General features: G+C 41.1%; 1 protein-coding gene across 2 annotated transcripts in view; it reads right to left on the minus strand.

The window, feature by feature from the left end:
* fto (FTO alpha-ketoglutarate dependent dioxygenase) overlaps window positions 1-14,528 on the minus strand; it is a 217,817-nt gene that overhangs the window by 102,731 nt on the left and 100,558 nt on the right. For both annotated transcript variants that reach the window (XM_086026117.1, XM_086026118.1), the window contains exons 5-7: window positions 12,770-12,849; window positions 12,346-12,489; window positions 5,214-5,333 (exon numbers count right to left, since the gene is read on the minus strand). In XM_086026117.1, the coding sequence (XP_085882243.1) occupies window positions 5,214-5,333; window positions 12,346-12,489; window positions 12,770-12,849 (344 nt within the window). The remainder of the gene's footprint in view (window positions 1-5,213; window positions 5,334-12,345; window positions 12,490-12,769; window positions 12,850-14,528) is intronic.

Here is a 14,528-nt window from a genome sequence, read left to right on the forward strand (position 1 = left end):
CTGTCAAGGCGAGGAGAACGAGAAGGGAGAGCGGAAGAAGAGATTTCGCCACCGCAGCCGGCTCCGCCTTTTTGAAGTCAAGACGAGCCGCCGCTGAAGTCGGGGAAAGTGACAAATTAGGGGGGAAAAAAAAGCTGTAGTGTGCCGAGCGAGAACTGCTAAATCAATTAAAGTCACACCGAGTGCATACATTAGTATTAATGGCATGCGGGCGCGCGCGCGCACACACGCGCACATGAAGGACACGAAGAAGAAAACTAAAGGGAGGAGGATGGGGGTGCTGGAAAAACAGCACACCATTTTTTTTTTTTTTTTAAATACTCTGCATCAAGCCAAGCTTCTTTCTCTGCCTATTGTGCTTTGTGACTCATTGTTGCTAGTTGAAGGAAAATGTCACTATTGTGTGACGGCCAATGATAGCACACTCCTGAGGGAACCAGAAAGACAGGTCAACGCCGATCACAGGGGAGGGGAGAACCTTTACGTTTCACAGAAAAATGAAAGAATTCAAGAAAAAAAAACATTGACTTTACATCCAAAGCACTCCCGCCAAACACACACCAACTTGAACACATTAGCATGCACTAGCCCATGTTTACGAGCCTTTTCAACTGCTGGTCCTTCCCTCTGGAATAACCTCCAATTTGGTTGTTAGGTAAGGCCCCTCTCTGTCCATTTTTAAAACCCGGTTGAAGACACTCCATTTCTTTTCTCGGGCTTTTGATCAGACCTGAAATTTTTGGCTCTTTTCCGGTGTCAATTGTATATAGTGTTTTATGTCAATTTATTGGTTTCATTATTTACATTTTGTTCATATTTATATATTATGTATGTCTATATTTATTAATACATGTATCACAGCCTTTTATTGTTCTATTTATTGTATTGTTTGTAAAGTGCTTTGTTACAGCTCTAGCTGTTATGAAATGCGCTATATAAATAAAATGGTATTGTATTGTATTGTAAAAGCCGATGTCTTGATGTTCACATCACAAAAACGACGCTTAATATAAACGAAACGCGTCCGTGATGTGACACGCATGCGCACAGCGCGACGTCGAGTGACGAACACCAAAAAAAAAAAAAAAAAAAAAAAAGTCACGTGGTACAGTGTTGACGGAAGGAAATACAGCCCGGCATGCAGGGGCCTCATCTTTTCATCATCTCATATCGACAGAGGAGTGATATGGGAGGAGGTAGAAATATTTTAGGGAAATGAGGCGACACTTTTCGATTTGATTTCATGGAGGCGTCTATGCAAGATGACGTCACGTCATGGCCTGCGTGGCTGAATTACTACGATCACCACTCATGTCAACTTTATGCTTCATGTTTCAAGTGGGACCAAATTCAAGTCAAACGTAAAGTCAACATCGTCACTCAAAACAACTTTGTAGATTCAGATGATTGTCAGTGGTCTCCTTGGACATTTGATGGGACGGGAAATATACCACAAACTATTATCCAAACCTTACCCTCATTTTCAAAACATGAACCCTAAGCGCTCCTGTACATGTGTCAAAGATTCTCCGTAAGTTCTTCCACCACGACCGAGGAGGATAAACTTCGCTCCTTCCCGACGGTCTACGCTTGTCTCTCAATCAAGATGTAGCACCAGGGCAATTGTTTAACATCCAAATGCTAATCATGTAACACTGTGATTAATATTTCTTTTGATCATCGCATGTTTCCATAACTAAAATGCCCGTCGGAGGACTTAATCAACACCGAAAGGTTCCCCACACCAGTATTGTTAAGAAAATGTATTTTATTTATAGAAACCCATATGGAGTGGAGGTCATTCCAGCGGCTTTAAGCCAGGTGTTAGCTTCCAAATAAATGCAATAAAAGAATGTGTGCGCGGGTGTGTGTGTGAAGCGGAGGGGTGTGTGGGGGGGGAATTTGTCTTGATTTAAATAAGAGACTCAAGAGAAATGTGTTGTGATCTCACCACAGCCCCCACCTCCTTTACTCACAGTCCCCCAAAAGGAGGCAAGTCTATAAGTCACATGCATGAAGTGCTTTTCATCAGCGTATGGAAGAGGTCGATGCACGGGGATGTAAATATTGCTTGCCAGAGCAATAAATGTTGTCTTTCATCACGACGCCTGAATTATTACGTTTGCGCGCCGGGCAAATGTAATATTATTTTTGCATCGGCTCACTGAATGGACAAAATAGGGGGAGACGTAAAACAAATAAACAAACCTGCAGTATGTAGATGAAAATTGTCTTATTTATTGTATTTACAACTATCTATACTGTGAAGCATGTCTCTCCCGTTTATATTTTATTAGAAAAAAATATTCAGATGATGTTTACTGCATCTTTCTATATTTGCTGCATGCATTTATTTATTTCTAAAAACAGATATTGAATTGCCTGTATTTGCTGAAGACTCTAGTGCAAGGAGGACATTTAAATGTGGACAAAACACAAATCCTCCTCGTTACTGAAATGATATTTAGGTTGAAAAGAACTGCTGTAACTTGTTTTTTCCACTTTATTTGTATTTGTTCTAAATTTTATTCATTTTTTTTAAACTGAACTTAAATTCTTGCGCACGTGCTTATTTCTATTGTCATTGTATCAAGTTATATTCAAGTTGACTAACCTGACTAAATCTGACTTGTGTTTCTTTCATTTGTGATATTAGTTGAATGCAATTACGTTTGATAGCAATCTTGAATTTGCTGATGTTTGATATATTAAATGTATATCATTATGAATTTGTGCTATTTGAACATTTTTCATTTTTATGACTTATTAAATGACCCTAACTTAGTGCCGAAACTGCACAATACTTCCTTGTGGTACACTGAAAAAAAAGTGTCATGTTAAATTTACTCAATTTTATTCTGTTAAGTGTTTGCACGAATGAAATCATCTGGCGACTGACACATTTTTTACAGACTATACATCCATTTAAAAAAAGGATCTAGAGCCAAATTATTTTTTTATTGTGTGCAACCACCTCCTAAAATAAAATTGAGTTAATTCAACACAACTTTTTTTTTCTCAGTGTAGAAAATGTCAAGCGATATTAAGATTTACAAATATACGTAATGCACATTCTGTTTTATTTGATTTGTGATACGTGTTTATTTTCTTTTTATTATTTTGATTATTTTTAATGACCAGTACTGCATAAGTCGATGCTTCATGTTGTTTTGACTTTATTTTTAAAACGAAAAAGTTTTTGGGTTTTTTTTGTATTGCAGTCTTTGGACGAATGCCAAATGTAAAGACGTCTTCACCGGCCACGGCTTACGTGGCTGCTCCGCAACATTAGGAACGAGCTGGGTGACACTACAACACAAAGCGAGAGAGCAAGAGAGAGAGAGACCTCACATTTCACTTGATGCCCTTCTCTAAATGCGCCTCCAAATCACTCACTTCATCTTAGGGCCCCCAGAGGCGGCGCTCCAGATGAGTTTAGCTCCTGTCTCCCCCCCTCAAAAAAAAACAAAAAAACACCCGCCCACCAACTCACCGCCAGGCAGTGCTTGGACAGTGAGAGGACGGGAGAGCTATGGAAAGAGAGAGCGAGAGAGTGGAGGTGCTCTCAGTCTTTATCCCCGCCTGAGCATTAGATGTGATTACTGCTCAGCTCTGCACATTGACACAGACTGAGAGCTTCTCCAGGCGCTGGCGGTGGGCGAGAGACTTAAGGAAACACAGGGAGCGGGAGAGAGAGAGAGAGAGAGAGAGAGAGAGAGAGAGAGAGAGAGAGAGAGAGAGAGAGAGAGAGAGAGAGAGAGAGAGAGAGAGAGAGAGAGAGAGAAAGCAGGAGGAAGAGAGCGTCGGAAGATGGGAGGATGCTGCAGTGATGCAAGAGTGCCCCCTGCTGCTTTGAGCGTCAAGGCTGTTCAACACGCACACAAACACTTTGGAGAGCAAGCACGGTGTTGTGTTTAGGCGTGTCGCTGGTGTGTAAATGTGTGTGGCACATGTGTACAGAGCCATGCCGGAGACTTAATTATGAGTGTGACATTACAAAGTGATTCCTTTACAGTGGTGTCTGACTAATAGCCACGTCCCTCCGCAATAAAAGCGTCTGCGAGGCTGCGATTAAACAAATGACAGGTCTTTTTGAAGGCGCCCGTCCGTCATGTCGCAATGAACACACGCACAAACGCACGCATGCGTCCCCACTGCCTGGACGATGGGCAGTTATCGCATTTGTGTTGATTTTTGTGTTTCCATCACAAGCAGGCGGGTGTTTACGTTGGTGTTATGCTACTTGCTGGTTTGGTGGAGATTTTGGTGCTGATAAGTTATCCTTGAAATGATTAGTTGGCGATTAAATTTGATTGCTCTATGGTAAAAAGAATGGTGAAGAAAAGTTGTTGCTTCGTGGATGAAAATAAAAATTCACAAAATTTGACAATATATGCGTTTCATTTGGCAAAAAGTAGCTTAGCAATAGTACTTAGGAATAAAGTATACTGCTTCGCCTCGTTTTTATTCCTGCTTTATTTGATCTATTTTTCAGTTTGAATGTATGTTTAGTTCTTAGTTTTTTTCTTCCTTTTTCCTTTTTTGTTTGCATGCTTTTTTGTAGTTGAGATGTACGGGTATAAGCTGACGTATACGCCTTAAATGCCCGCAAATCGGAATAGCCAAAATGCAAAGCAAATTTTAGGGGAGTGTGTGACTCGATGTCATACAATTGTGGCTTCCAAAATTCCCAAATTTTTTAAATTCCAAATTATTCACTTTTGTACTACATGAAGAAACAATTTAGTTTTGGGGGATGAACAACAGTTCACATTTAAAGTTGCATACTTTGCATTTGACAATACTGATGTCTTCGTGGACTCAGGTCGAATGCTCGAAGTTCTTCTATTATCAATTGTCAATTCTTAATAATAACTTTGTGTAATTCATCATTTCAAACATATTAAATTTGTACATAATTTGTCAATTCAGAACTATATGAAATCCAGATTTGTACGACATCAAATTCCACATCCCAAAGCTACTTTTTTTTCAATTATGTTTTATCATTTCTAGCTTGCTGTGCTTTAAAACTGCTCTGCAACAATCCAATGAAGCTTGTCCCTCTCCCAAGTAGACAAAATGTCCGTGTCAATCAAAAGTGAGCACTATTAACTTTCTGTTGTGTTAAGATACAGTGCTCGTGTATGACCTCCTTAGATTGCGCAAGCGTACTTTGTGTTGCGTTGGTAAGCACAAGCTCAAAAGCTCACCATGGTCTCCATGAGCTTCCAGTCCTTCTCCAGCTTCTCCATGGGTTTGCTCCACCAGCTGCAGAAGCGTGTGTAGCGCTGGCCCTGAAACCAGTACTGCCGCAGCCACTCGAACTCCACCTGCACGCAAGCCAACGCGCACACACAAACACCATGTTTTACGCTCTTGATGGGAGTACTGTATGCGCTGTAAGTAGTCAGCACCCTTTTTAGTTTTCAGTTATTAAACACAGTTGATCCCTGGTGTAACCATGAACCATTAAATCATGACACTTTCATCCCATCATGGCAATTTAAGGGCAAGCCTGCTATGCGGTCCTCTTCTGTTCTCTCACATGATTTACTTCATGACAGTAAATTACCAAAGTCAACTGAAATGCATTAGTGTGGTATAATGTACTACAGGATTTCATGTCCCAACTAGGAATGGACCGGCGCCGATATTCGTCATTTTGATGATATTTGGTATTTTGCCAAACATGGGTATCGGCCTTTTTTAAAAATCTGATGGATGATGATAAATTGATTTAAAGCTGTCAATTTCAAAAACTGTTTACGTTTCCGGTTACCTCTTTACAAGAGATTCTACGAAGTGTTACAGTTTTCATAAGATTTTACGAAATTGTGAAAAACATTTTTTAAATGAGTAATTAAAATTGTGACAACAACTAATTATTGCATTTCCATCTTAAAATGCCCACAAAGGTAAATAGTTCTTAACTTTTGATAAGATTTGCAACCAAAGTGGGATTTTTTTTTCCATTTGCTGTCTAATTGCTCAGAATACAATGTGATTTAACAGGCTGAGTAAAATACAATAATCAAAGTCTTACCCACTAGAACAACAGAAAGCTCCGCCCACATATTGCCATCCCACTTCCCCTCCCGCCTCGTTTACAGATAACAGTCTCGCCTACCGACTCCTCCGCTGGGACTGTATTTTTTTGTTTCGCGCTCTTTTGAAGTGCTGATTTATTCCTTGCAAGGACGCGGCATGTCGCCAGGTGTTTCTAACTGTGCGCGGGTTTCCGCGGGTTTGTTCTTTGCGTCAATACTGCCTATGCCCTTTGTTTGCATCCCTGCCTAAAAAGTTGCGGGCGTAAGCGCGGATGTCAACGGGCGCCCGCCAATTGCCGCCAACGCAAAGATGACGCCGTCCTCCCCCAAAACGTCCTACAAAGCATCATCGGCAGCCAACACAAAGCAAGCAGCACTGCATTTTGACAACTGTACAGCAAAAAGTGGAATTGCAGACATTTTAAATGATACCCGAAATGTCATTGTTCCGTCTTCTAAAGGAATTTTTTTGCAGGCACTATATCGCGTTGCTTCACAAAGCGAGCAGCGACAAGTTTCGGCAGATGAGGTGACGTAGGTAGAATAAACAGAAAAGCAATCTTTTTTTTTTTTTAAATAAAATTTTCTTGCCATTTTTGTGTAACAAGTACATATACGTTCACAATTCCAGTCAAGTATATATGGAGGAGCATTGAGGCCAAATTCGCACACAACTAATAATAATTTTAAATGAGATCAAATGACGATTTAACACCGTGACGCGATGACACGTAATCGTCGACGGGAGCTAAACGGCGACCATAAAGCCGTACAACCGGCCGGGAAATAGACCAGCCGTTCGAGAAAATGGTGACAAGCGCTAAATGGTGACAGCGTACTTCATAACAAGCAGCAGTTTTGCAGATAGTGAACAACAATTCTTTATAAAGAGGACGAATGCTTTCTTCAAACTGTTTAGTGCCAAAAAACACATTATAAACACAAATGTATACCTGAGTTCAGATGAGTTAAAATGAAAGTCCTATTATACGTCAACTTGTGTTTACTTGTATGGCAGTGCAGATTGTTCAAATGTTACTTAAGACACTGCCTGCAAAATTAATGAATAGTTTATGATGGCAATGGAATTTATTTGTGTCTCCATTATTTCCAAACGAAAAAAAGAAAGCGTGTAAAAATTGGAAGCTGGATTTTCGAGATTCCGCAAGTTCTAGTGTTCCTTTTTCCTGTAGTATGTGATGTATTATCTAGTGTAGAGGCAGAACACAGGATCATCGCTCTGATCCCAGCAGGGATGACATGCAAGGACCGGGCCGTGTCGGCACCACTCCGAAACCTCTCAGTGGCTCCATACAAGCCAGCCTTCAAAGAAATGTCATCCTTTATGGTCCCCCGTACCCACTCCCCTTCGATCACCGCGGCTCAAACAAACAACAAAGCCGCCGAGGCCCGATATCGGACATCCTTTCCTCCCATTTCTGTCTTCTGATTGTCTGCCTGTCCTTCTGCTAGGAGAAAACAAACCGCTTTGAGCCACGGTGGACTTTGTGGAGTCGTGGCATTTTGGACTGGAGCGTCCAGCTGAGCGCTACGAGGGTGGACGGGTGCAAAGAAAGAGTTGCTGGAGTTGTTTTTTTCCGCTAGCGGCTCCCCCGAGGCGCTTGCCGTCATCTCCCTAGGTGACGGACACACTAGCTACACATTAGTCACACATTATGCCACCTGGTTGCCCACTGTGGCCAAAAAAGACAAGTAGCTCTCCTTTTTCCCCTCCCATTTAATGAGCCACTTTTTTTGTTCTTTATGGTATTCCCTTAGCGGACCCGATCAATTTCCAGAGGGACGGGGGGAAGCCTGAGGTGGGAGCTGATTAGAGTTGAATCGATCCCATTCCGCCAACTTGAGTTTACTTTCGCCCAGAAGGACCTCAGAGATCAGGTAGAAAAAAAGCCACGCACACCACAATGTCACCTCGTGCTCATGTGTGGCCCAGCGCTTATACAGCACAGCTATGATAAGTGCGCAGAACATTTTCCAACGGCAACATAACTCTCAAACAATGACTTTTAAAGTGATATCTCTCTGAAGCTTTCTCAAAATGGACAGTATATGGGTTGAAGTGCTGCCTCCATGAGTGAAAAGACAATCCACGCTGTCTTTATTGCGGATCATGGTGGATCATGACTGGGAAAGCAATTCAAATGAAGAAATCAACAGTCTGATGAAGTCAATGAGTCGCAGGCTTGATTCAGTTATTGGAAGTAAGGATTATCCCAGCAAATATTTCATGTTTTTCACTTTAACTCATTCGCTGCCAGACATTTTCAAACTTGTACCCTAATGTTTGAAAAAAATTGGAAAAAATATATATAAATAAGTTCCAGGGTTTGAATGGCTGGACTGTGAAAAGACAAGTGAATTTGTCAATGGCAGTGAATGAGCAAAGTTAATTTAATAATGTCACTTCCAATACTTCTGCTCACTTCAAAAGTGAGTATCTTCAAAACAAAAGGAGCTGTGTCCTGAGTTGAGTTCAATGTATCATTTGTAGCATCATCAGATCCCTTTATTGTGATTTTCTGGGATATCATTTCGTTTACATTTTGGTCCCTCGTATTAGCAGCAAAACAAGTCAGCTGTAGTATGACGCCATTGGTTTGCCTTTCTGTTTGTGCAATACAGCAAACAAAGGATGAACACACAAATTAAATAATAATAACCGTGACACACAGACTACATCTGGCACAGATCAGCAGGAGACACACTTTAGGAGATTACAACAAGATGTCATACGCCCCTCAGGTAAGGCGTTTCAAAGCCGAGCAAAGAGACCTTGGAAGGTCACGTGCGCACTTCCCCCATGAACATGTGCGTTGGGGTGAAGCTTGCCCCCCCCCTTCAATATTTACCAACATCATTAGCAAGCGGGGTCTCTGAGGGCTTTCTGTCACACACCCACCTGGGAGGTGACACAGTAGCTTTAAATGGGACAAGGCATTTGCGTCTGGGATTAGCATTTCAAAGGTAAAACATGCGTACAATATGCCGTGTGGTGACACTGGGTTGGACCACCTCCTTCTAGTTCAGTAAAGAAGTAAGTATGACCAAGAGACTACAAGGGGCTGTTTATGTTTGGCGTTGCAGTTTTTAACGAATGGATACAATTTTGGACTGTTTATGACCAATTGTTTTGTTTATGGCCTGAAAACATTTGTCCATTTTCTATTACCCTTGTGCTCATTAGTTTAACAGCTGGAGCCTAACTGACTTTGGGTGAGCGGTAGAGAAAATGTAAAAATGATTTTTTTTTTGACAAATTGTCTACTTGTTAAAGCTGGACATGTAAAGGCATTTTGAAAAATAAAATAAAATAAGTAATAAAAAAATATCACTGGAATTGCGTGCGTACATGCACATGTGAGAAAAACTTTGTATTACTTCCACTGACAAGTGTCAAGCTATTTTAACTTAGCTCCTCCCCAACATAAGAGCTTCTCTTTGCGTATCAGTCCAACAGTACTTCCTTGACACAATTTATGACTTTATTATTTGCCTAGAATTTTCAAAAACATGCAAAAAAGGTACATTATTCAGTACACCAGCTGAGTTCCAGTAAGTACTTGCATCAACATTCCCAATTTTGGCCAGGTCAGCATTTCAAAATAGAATCTGCCCTCAAGGGACTCACCTGGATAAATAAAAGTTAAAGAAAATAAATGAATATAATCAAACATGAAACTTCTCCTCCACCCCTCAAAAAAGAAAAAAAAATCATGTTTGCTTGATAATGTTGTTTTTTTTTAATACATTTTGTTCCATGTTGGCCACTAGCCTACTTCACCCTTTACTCCAACTGCCTCGTTAGCAGGTGCTAGCTTTGCCGTTCGCACTTTCTTTTGTTAAAAGGGGCCCACAGGGCGATGCTCAGGTCAGGGTGCCTGCACGTCTCAGGCTTGTTCACACTGCGGTCGTCCATGTCAAACACAACCTGCGCAATATGCAGCCTGCCGCACGCCAAACGTGGGCCGCCGTCATAAATAACGCCGCTAACAATACATCATTTAAGTGGGTGTTCTGCTCTCGTGGGCAACTTCAAACAAATGGCCGCATCGATCATTGCAAATGCCAAGAGGGGGCCCCAGCCGGCTGCCTCAAACACCCACCCACCCACCACATCACCTCAACACATACATTAACAAGCAACTGCTCGTTTATAGCAGTTTGCTTTTCTGAATGCATATGCCATGAAAAGTTTTGAAATTGGGAATATTTTACTTAATTTAAGAAAAAATATCTGCCAATACAACAGGTACATTTGACTTAACATTTCTTAAAACAGGTACACATACAGTAGCTAGTCTCAAAATCGGCCAGTGGTGTCATACTAGTTTACTTATACTACCCGTACGCCAATAGAATTAGGCTTTGGTTTGCTAAATTAAGCTTACTCATAACCAGTAATAACATCTCAATAAGTAATGGTACCGTATGAAGATTTTTAGGGGGGAAAAACAGCCCGCTAAGAAGAAATATCTTCATTGTAGATATTTTATCTAGGTTAGATTTTCGATATTGCAACAATGCACTTCCTGGCGGGAGCTTGTTTTTTGCTAATCCTGGCAAACTAGCAGGACTTGCTAACTCAGCTGACGTACCCTCAACCCCCCAAAAAACAAAAAAAAACAAAAACAAAGAAAAAATGCAGCCCTAATGTTTAGCAGGGCTGAATAATTAATGTTGTCTACAACCTTTAAACAACCTTATGTCAGACTCATCCGTCATGTGGTCCCATTGAGGGTCCCGGGATGCTAGCGTTGGCCAGGATGCGCAGGACTTGAGAGCCCAGAGTTGCGGAGGAGAGGGCAAAGAGGTGAAGTACGATATTAACTGTTCGCCTGCAGCAAGCAAGCACAAAGAGGGTCTCTGAGTTGGAGTTGCTCATTGTCTGGAGTGAAAAGGGGTTAGCAAGCAGCGCCGGGGCAAGACGCCATCTTTAGATAACATATGGGGAGGCTGTTGCCATACAATCCATCACAGGTTGGGGCAAATGAGAACAACCTGGACTTTGAGGCGCTGTTTCCCAGAGTGGGAACAAGCGGCTAAGTGGAGCGAGGAGATGGAGAAGGTTCTTTTGCATCAGCTTTAACATACTAGCGCTCCGGGCACAGTCCCACGGTGCAGAAGGAAGTGAGGGCATGTTAAACCAGGATCAAATGCATGTTTATGCTAAGCACTTCCTTTGATGCCATTTTGCAGACAGCAGTTCAAGGTTTGGGCACACATGACACTTAAAAGTCCAGTTCGCTTAACATCCGCAAGTAACATTCGCAAGACTCAAAGTAACCCACAAGTCCAACACCCACACGTTCTTGCTTCAGGACAGCATCAGACTTGACAAACCATCCAATTTTTTTTTTGCGCCGGTTATTTAGAATCATCAGCACCTTTCACTATAGAATAAAAAGAACATCTTGAAGTAATCCACAAATTCAAAGTCGAGCTCACGCACGAGCACAACATAGACGTGCTGTGATTGTTCCTTGAAGCAATTACTAACGATTATCACCACCTTATACGACAAAATAAACGAAATAACTTCAAACAGTCCACAAAGTCAGATACACACACACATAAATATATATATGGAGCAAATTATTTGTTTATTTCTTCTTCAAGATGCTTTTATTTTTTTGGACTGGTGCGACTTATACTCCAGAGCGACTTATCGTCCAAACAATACGGTAGAAATAATGCAATCTAAATAAAGCGAAATATAACGAAAATACATAAAAATTAATACACACACAGAGTTAAAATAAAATATATTAGGGAAGTAATATATGCATATGCACTTAGTAAAATGAACCAAAAAAAAACACAATAAAAAAAGAATAAACGAATTTATATGAGATGTTCCCAACTTTTTATGCATTCAGTGCACAGTAAATCTTCAAACCGAAATAAATGTCCTGTTGCTAATCAGTCCAAGGACTAAGGTGTGGCACTGTGCAACACACACTCTAAACCATGTGCAAACAAACAACATACGTCACTCAGACAGCTTTAGTGAGTTATTTTCCAATCTATGTTTTATGAGTAAAACAGATGTATTTTATGTTTGCTATTAATTTTGACAACTTTGAAGTGTTCTGTTTTCACTTGGACTTCAAAAAACGAGCCTTATTTCCCCTGGACTAAAGAGGCTCCTTTGATTCCATGTGGTGAAACAATACGACACCGGTGACATTGGCAGCTTTTCAATCATGTACAAATGTGACACCCCTTCCTTCCACCGCTGTGATGTGATGCGGGGGTCACTACAGAACACACGCACCTCGTTGTGGATCTCCTCGCAGTGTTGCATGGTGACCGGCCTCAGGCTCGTCAGGCTGTGGGAGCCGGTCCCTGGATCCGTGTGCAGGTTGCACAGGGCCTCCTGGCATCGTGATTGGATGTAGGTCAGAGTCCCAGTGGAACACTGATGTGGGGCGGAAAATAAACAGTGTGAAGTACATACTAGATGATGACCCAAAGTGACGTTGCTAACTCATAAAATACACCGTTGACAAGGTTATACAACTCACAAATTAAAAGTCATTAGAGGAAATACAGTATTATGAATTTTTATTTTTTATTTTTTAGAAATTAGCTTTAGTTATCAGCATGCTGATTCTGTGGTTTGGTGAAAGTGAAAATATATTTCTTTATGGGGGCTCGCTTTTCTCTTTTGAGCCTGGGCTCTTTGAGAACAATCTTACCTCAGCCACTCTGTGGGTGGAGCTGAAGCGAGCGGCATCCCCGGCGAGGACGCAGTGCTGGTGGGTGCTGTTCAGGTTATCTGGCAAAGAGACAAAAGAAAAAAGTTACAACACCAAAGAAAAGAAAAGAAAGCATAAGCATGTTGCGGCTTTAACTAACTTAGTTCAAGAAGATGGTTCAAAATGTCAAGTATAAATGTCTACCAGGATTTTTCTTTGGTTTCTTGTGGCATTTTACATCGTTTATGTCCATAGCCAGGTTTACATGGAGCCATCTATTCCAATTTGAATGAATCAAAATGACCAAACGGAATGAAAATGCTCCATATAAACACCGCAAAATGACGAGTCCAAATGGAATTTCGGATTCACAGTATTTCCTCTACGTGCTTTGTCTTGACATAAATTCATAGTGACGTCGTCGAATGTGCACTTTAACTCATTCACTGGCAGACATTTTCAGACCCTCTTTTACCCTAACGTTTGAAAAAATTTTAAAAAAAATATAAATAAGTCCCTGGTATTGAATGGCTGGACTGTAAAAAAAGTAAATAGGTTTCAAGACATCTTTATTCAGAATGATTTCAATCGGAAAAACAAAAAAACATCTTCATATAAACCCATCTTATGTTGTTTAGCTTTTCTAATGGCAGTAGTTTAAGAAATTATGAACCAAACAGGATAAAAACACAAACATATGTTTAAAGAATTCCTTACACCTGGTCTCACGCTCTCGCTCGCATAATTATTCAAATAAGAGGCGAAATGTACTTGCTTCAGGGTGGTTTTTTTTCGTAAAATTAAGGATAATTAAACAATTTATATCTAAACAATAAACTGTTCGACCAAAGTAATTAATTAAAGACTGCCATCTTAATACCAGAGCTGGTCATCGCCCAACCGTCACGAAGTTCTCACCTCAACATTTAGCCGACCCACGTGGTCCCAGTCATTCCGAGTCAAACAAACGGCATTGAGAACAGACATAACCGGTACCGCATCACATGGAGCCAAATAAAGGCAAAATTGTATACCTTTCGGTCCCATAGACGCACTGACATGTGCCCCGTATATTTTTTATTTCACCGATTACCACCCTAACCCTAACCGATGTAATGAAAAAATGCTAATGAAAATTAGCATAGCGTAGCTGTTGCTGTAATTATCAACCCTCAAACAATGGCTAATTTAACACTCACGGAGCAGCAACACTTACAAACAGAGCATACACTTGCAACCATCCATTTCCTATACCGCTCCAACCGCAGCATATATACAACAATACTCACAGGTATACAATCACTCGGCTCTGTGGGAACAACATTATCTCTAGAGCTGGAGTTGGGGTTTGATGTTGACAGATAATGTTGCATATAGTTACACACAGACAAAAGTTTTCGAAAGGGCGAAACTCAGTTTGAGTGTGGTCCAAAAGTTTAAAAAAAAACAACAAAAAAAACACATGGAACAAACTGTACCATATACCTGGCGTCAATGTGGCCCAAATTTTGGGGTACTGTGCAACAGACTGTGTTGGGTCCACACGGAGCACGCAGCGCTATACTGTGGTCTCTTAATTAGCAAACAACGCCAGATCACGCTCAATCTGTCGAAAACGCCAGCGCCATACCGACAAACATTTGTCCAATATCGCGGGAGCTTTACGGAGAGGCCTTACTGCTGTTTCCCGCCTATCCCGCCATGTGTTTCTTGTGAGTATAGATGTTCCTCGGTGCTGCCGTTATTTGCCTCATAGACC

The sequence above is a fragment of the Filicampus tigris genome, chromosome 3 (genome assembly GCF_054856515.1).
Source record: "Filicampus tigris isolate MCC_2025a chromosome 3, RoL_Ftig_1.0, whole genome shotgun sequence".
In the NCBI taxonomy this organism is placed as follows: Eukaryota; Metazoa; Chordata; class Actinopteri; order Syngnathiformes; family Syngnathidae; genus Filicampus; species Filicampus tigris.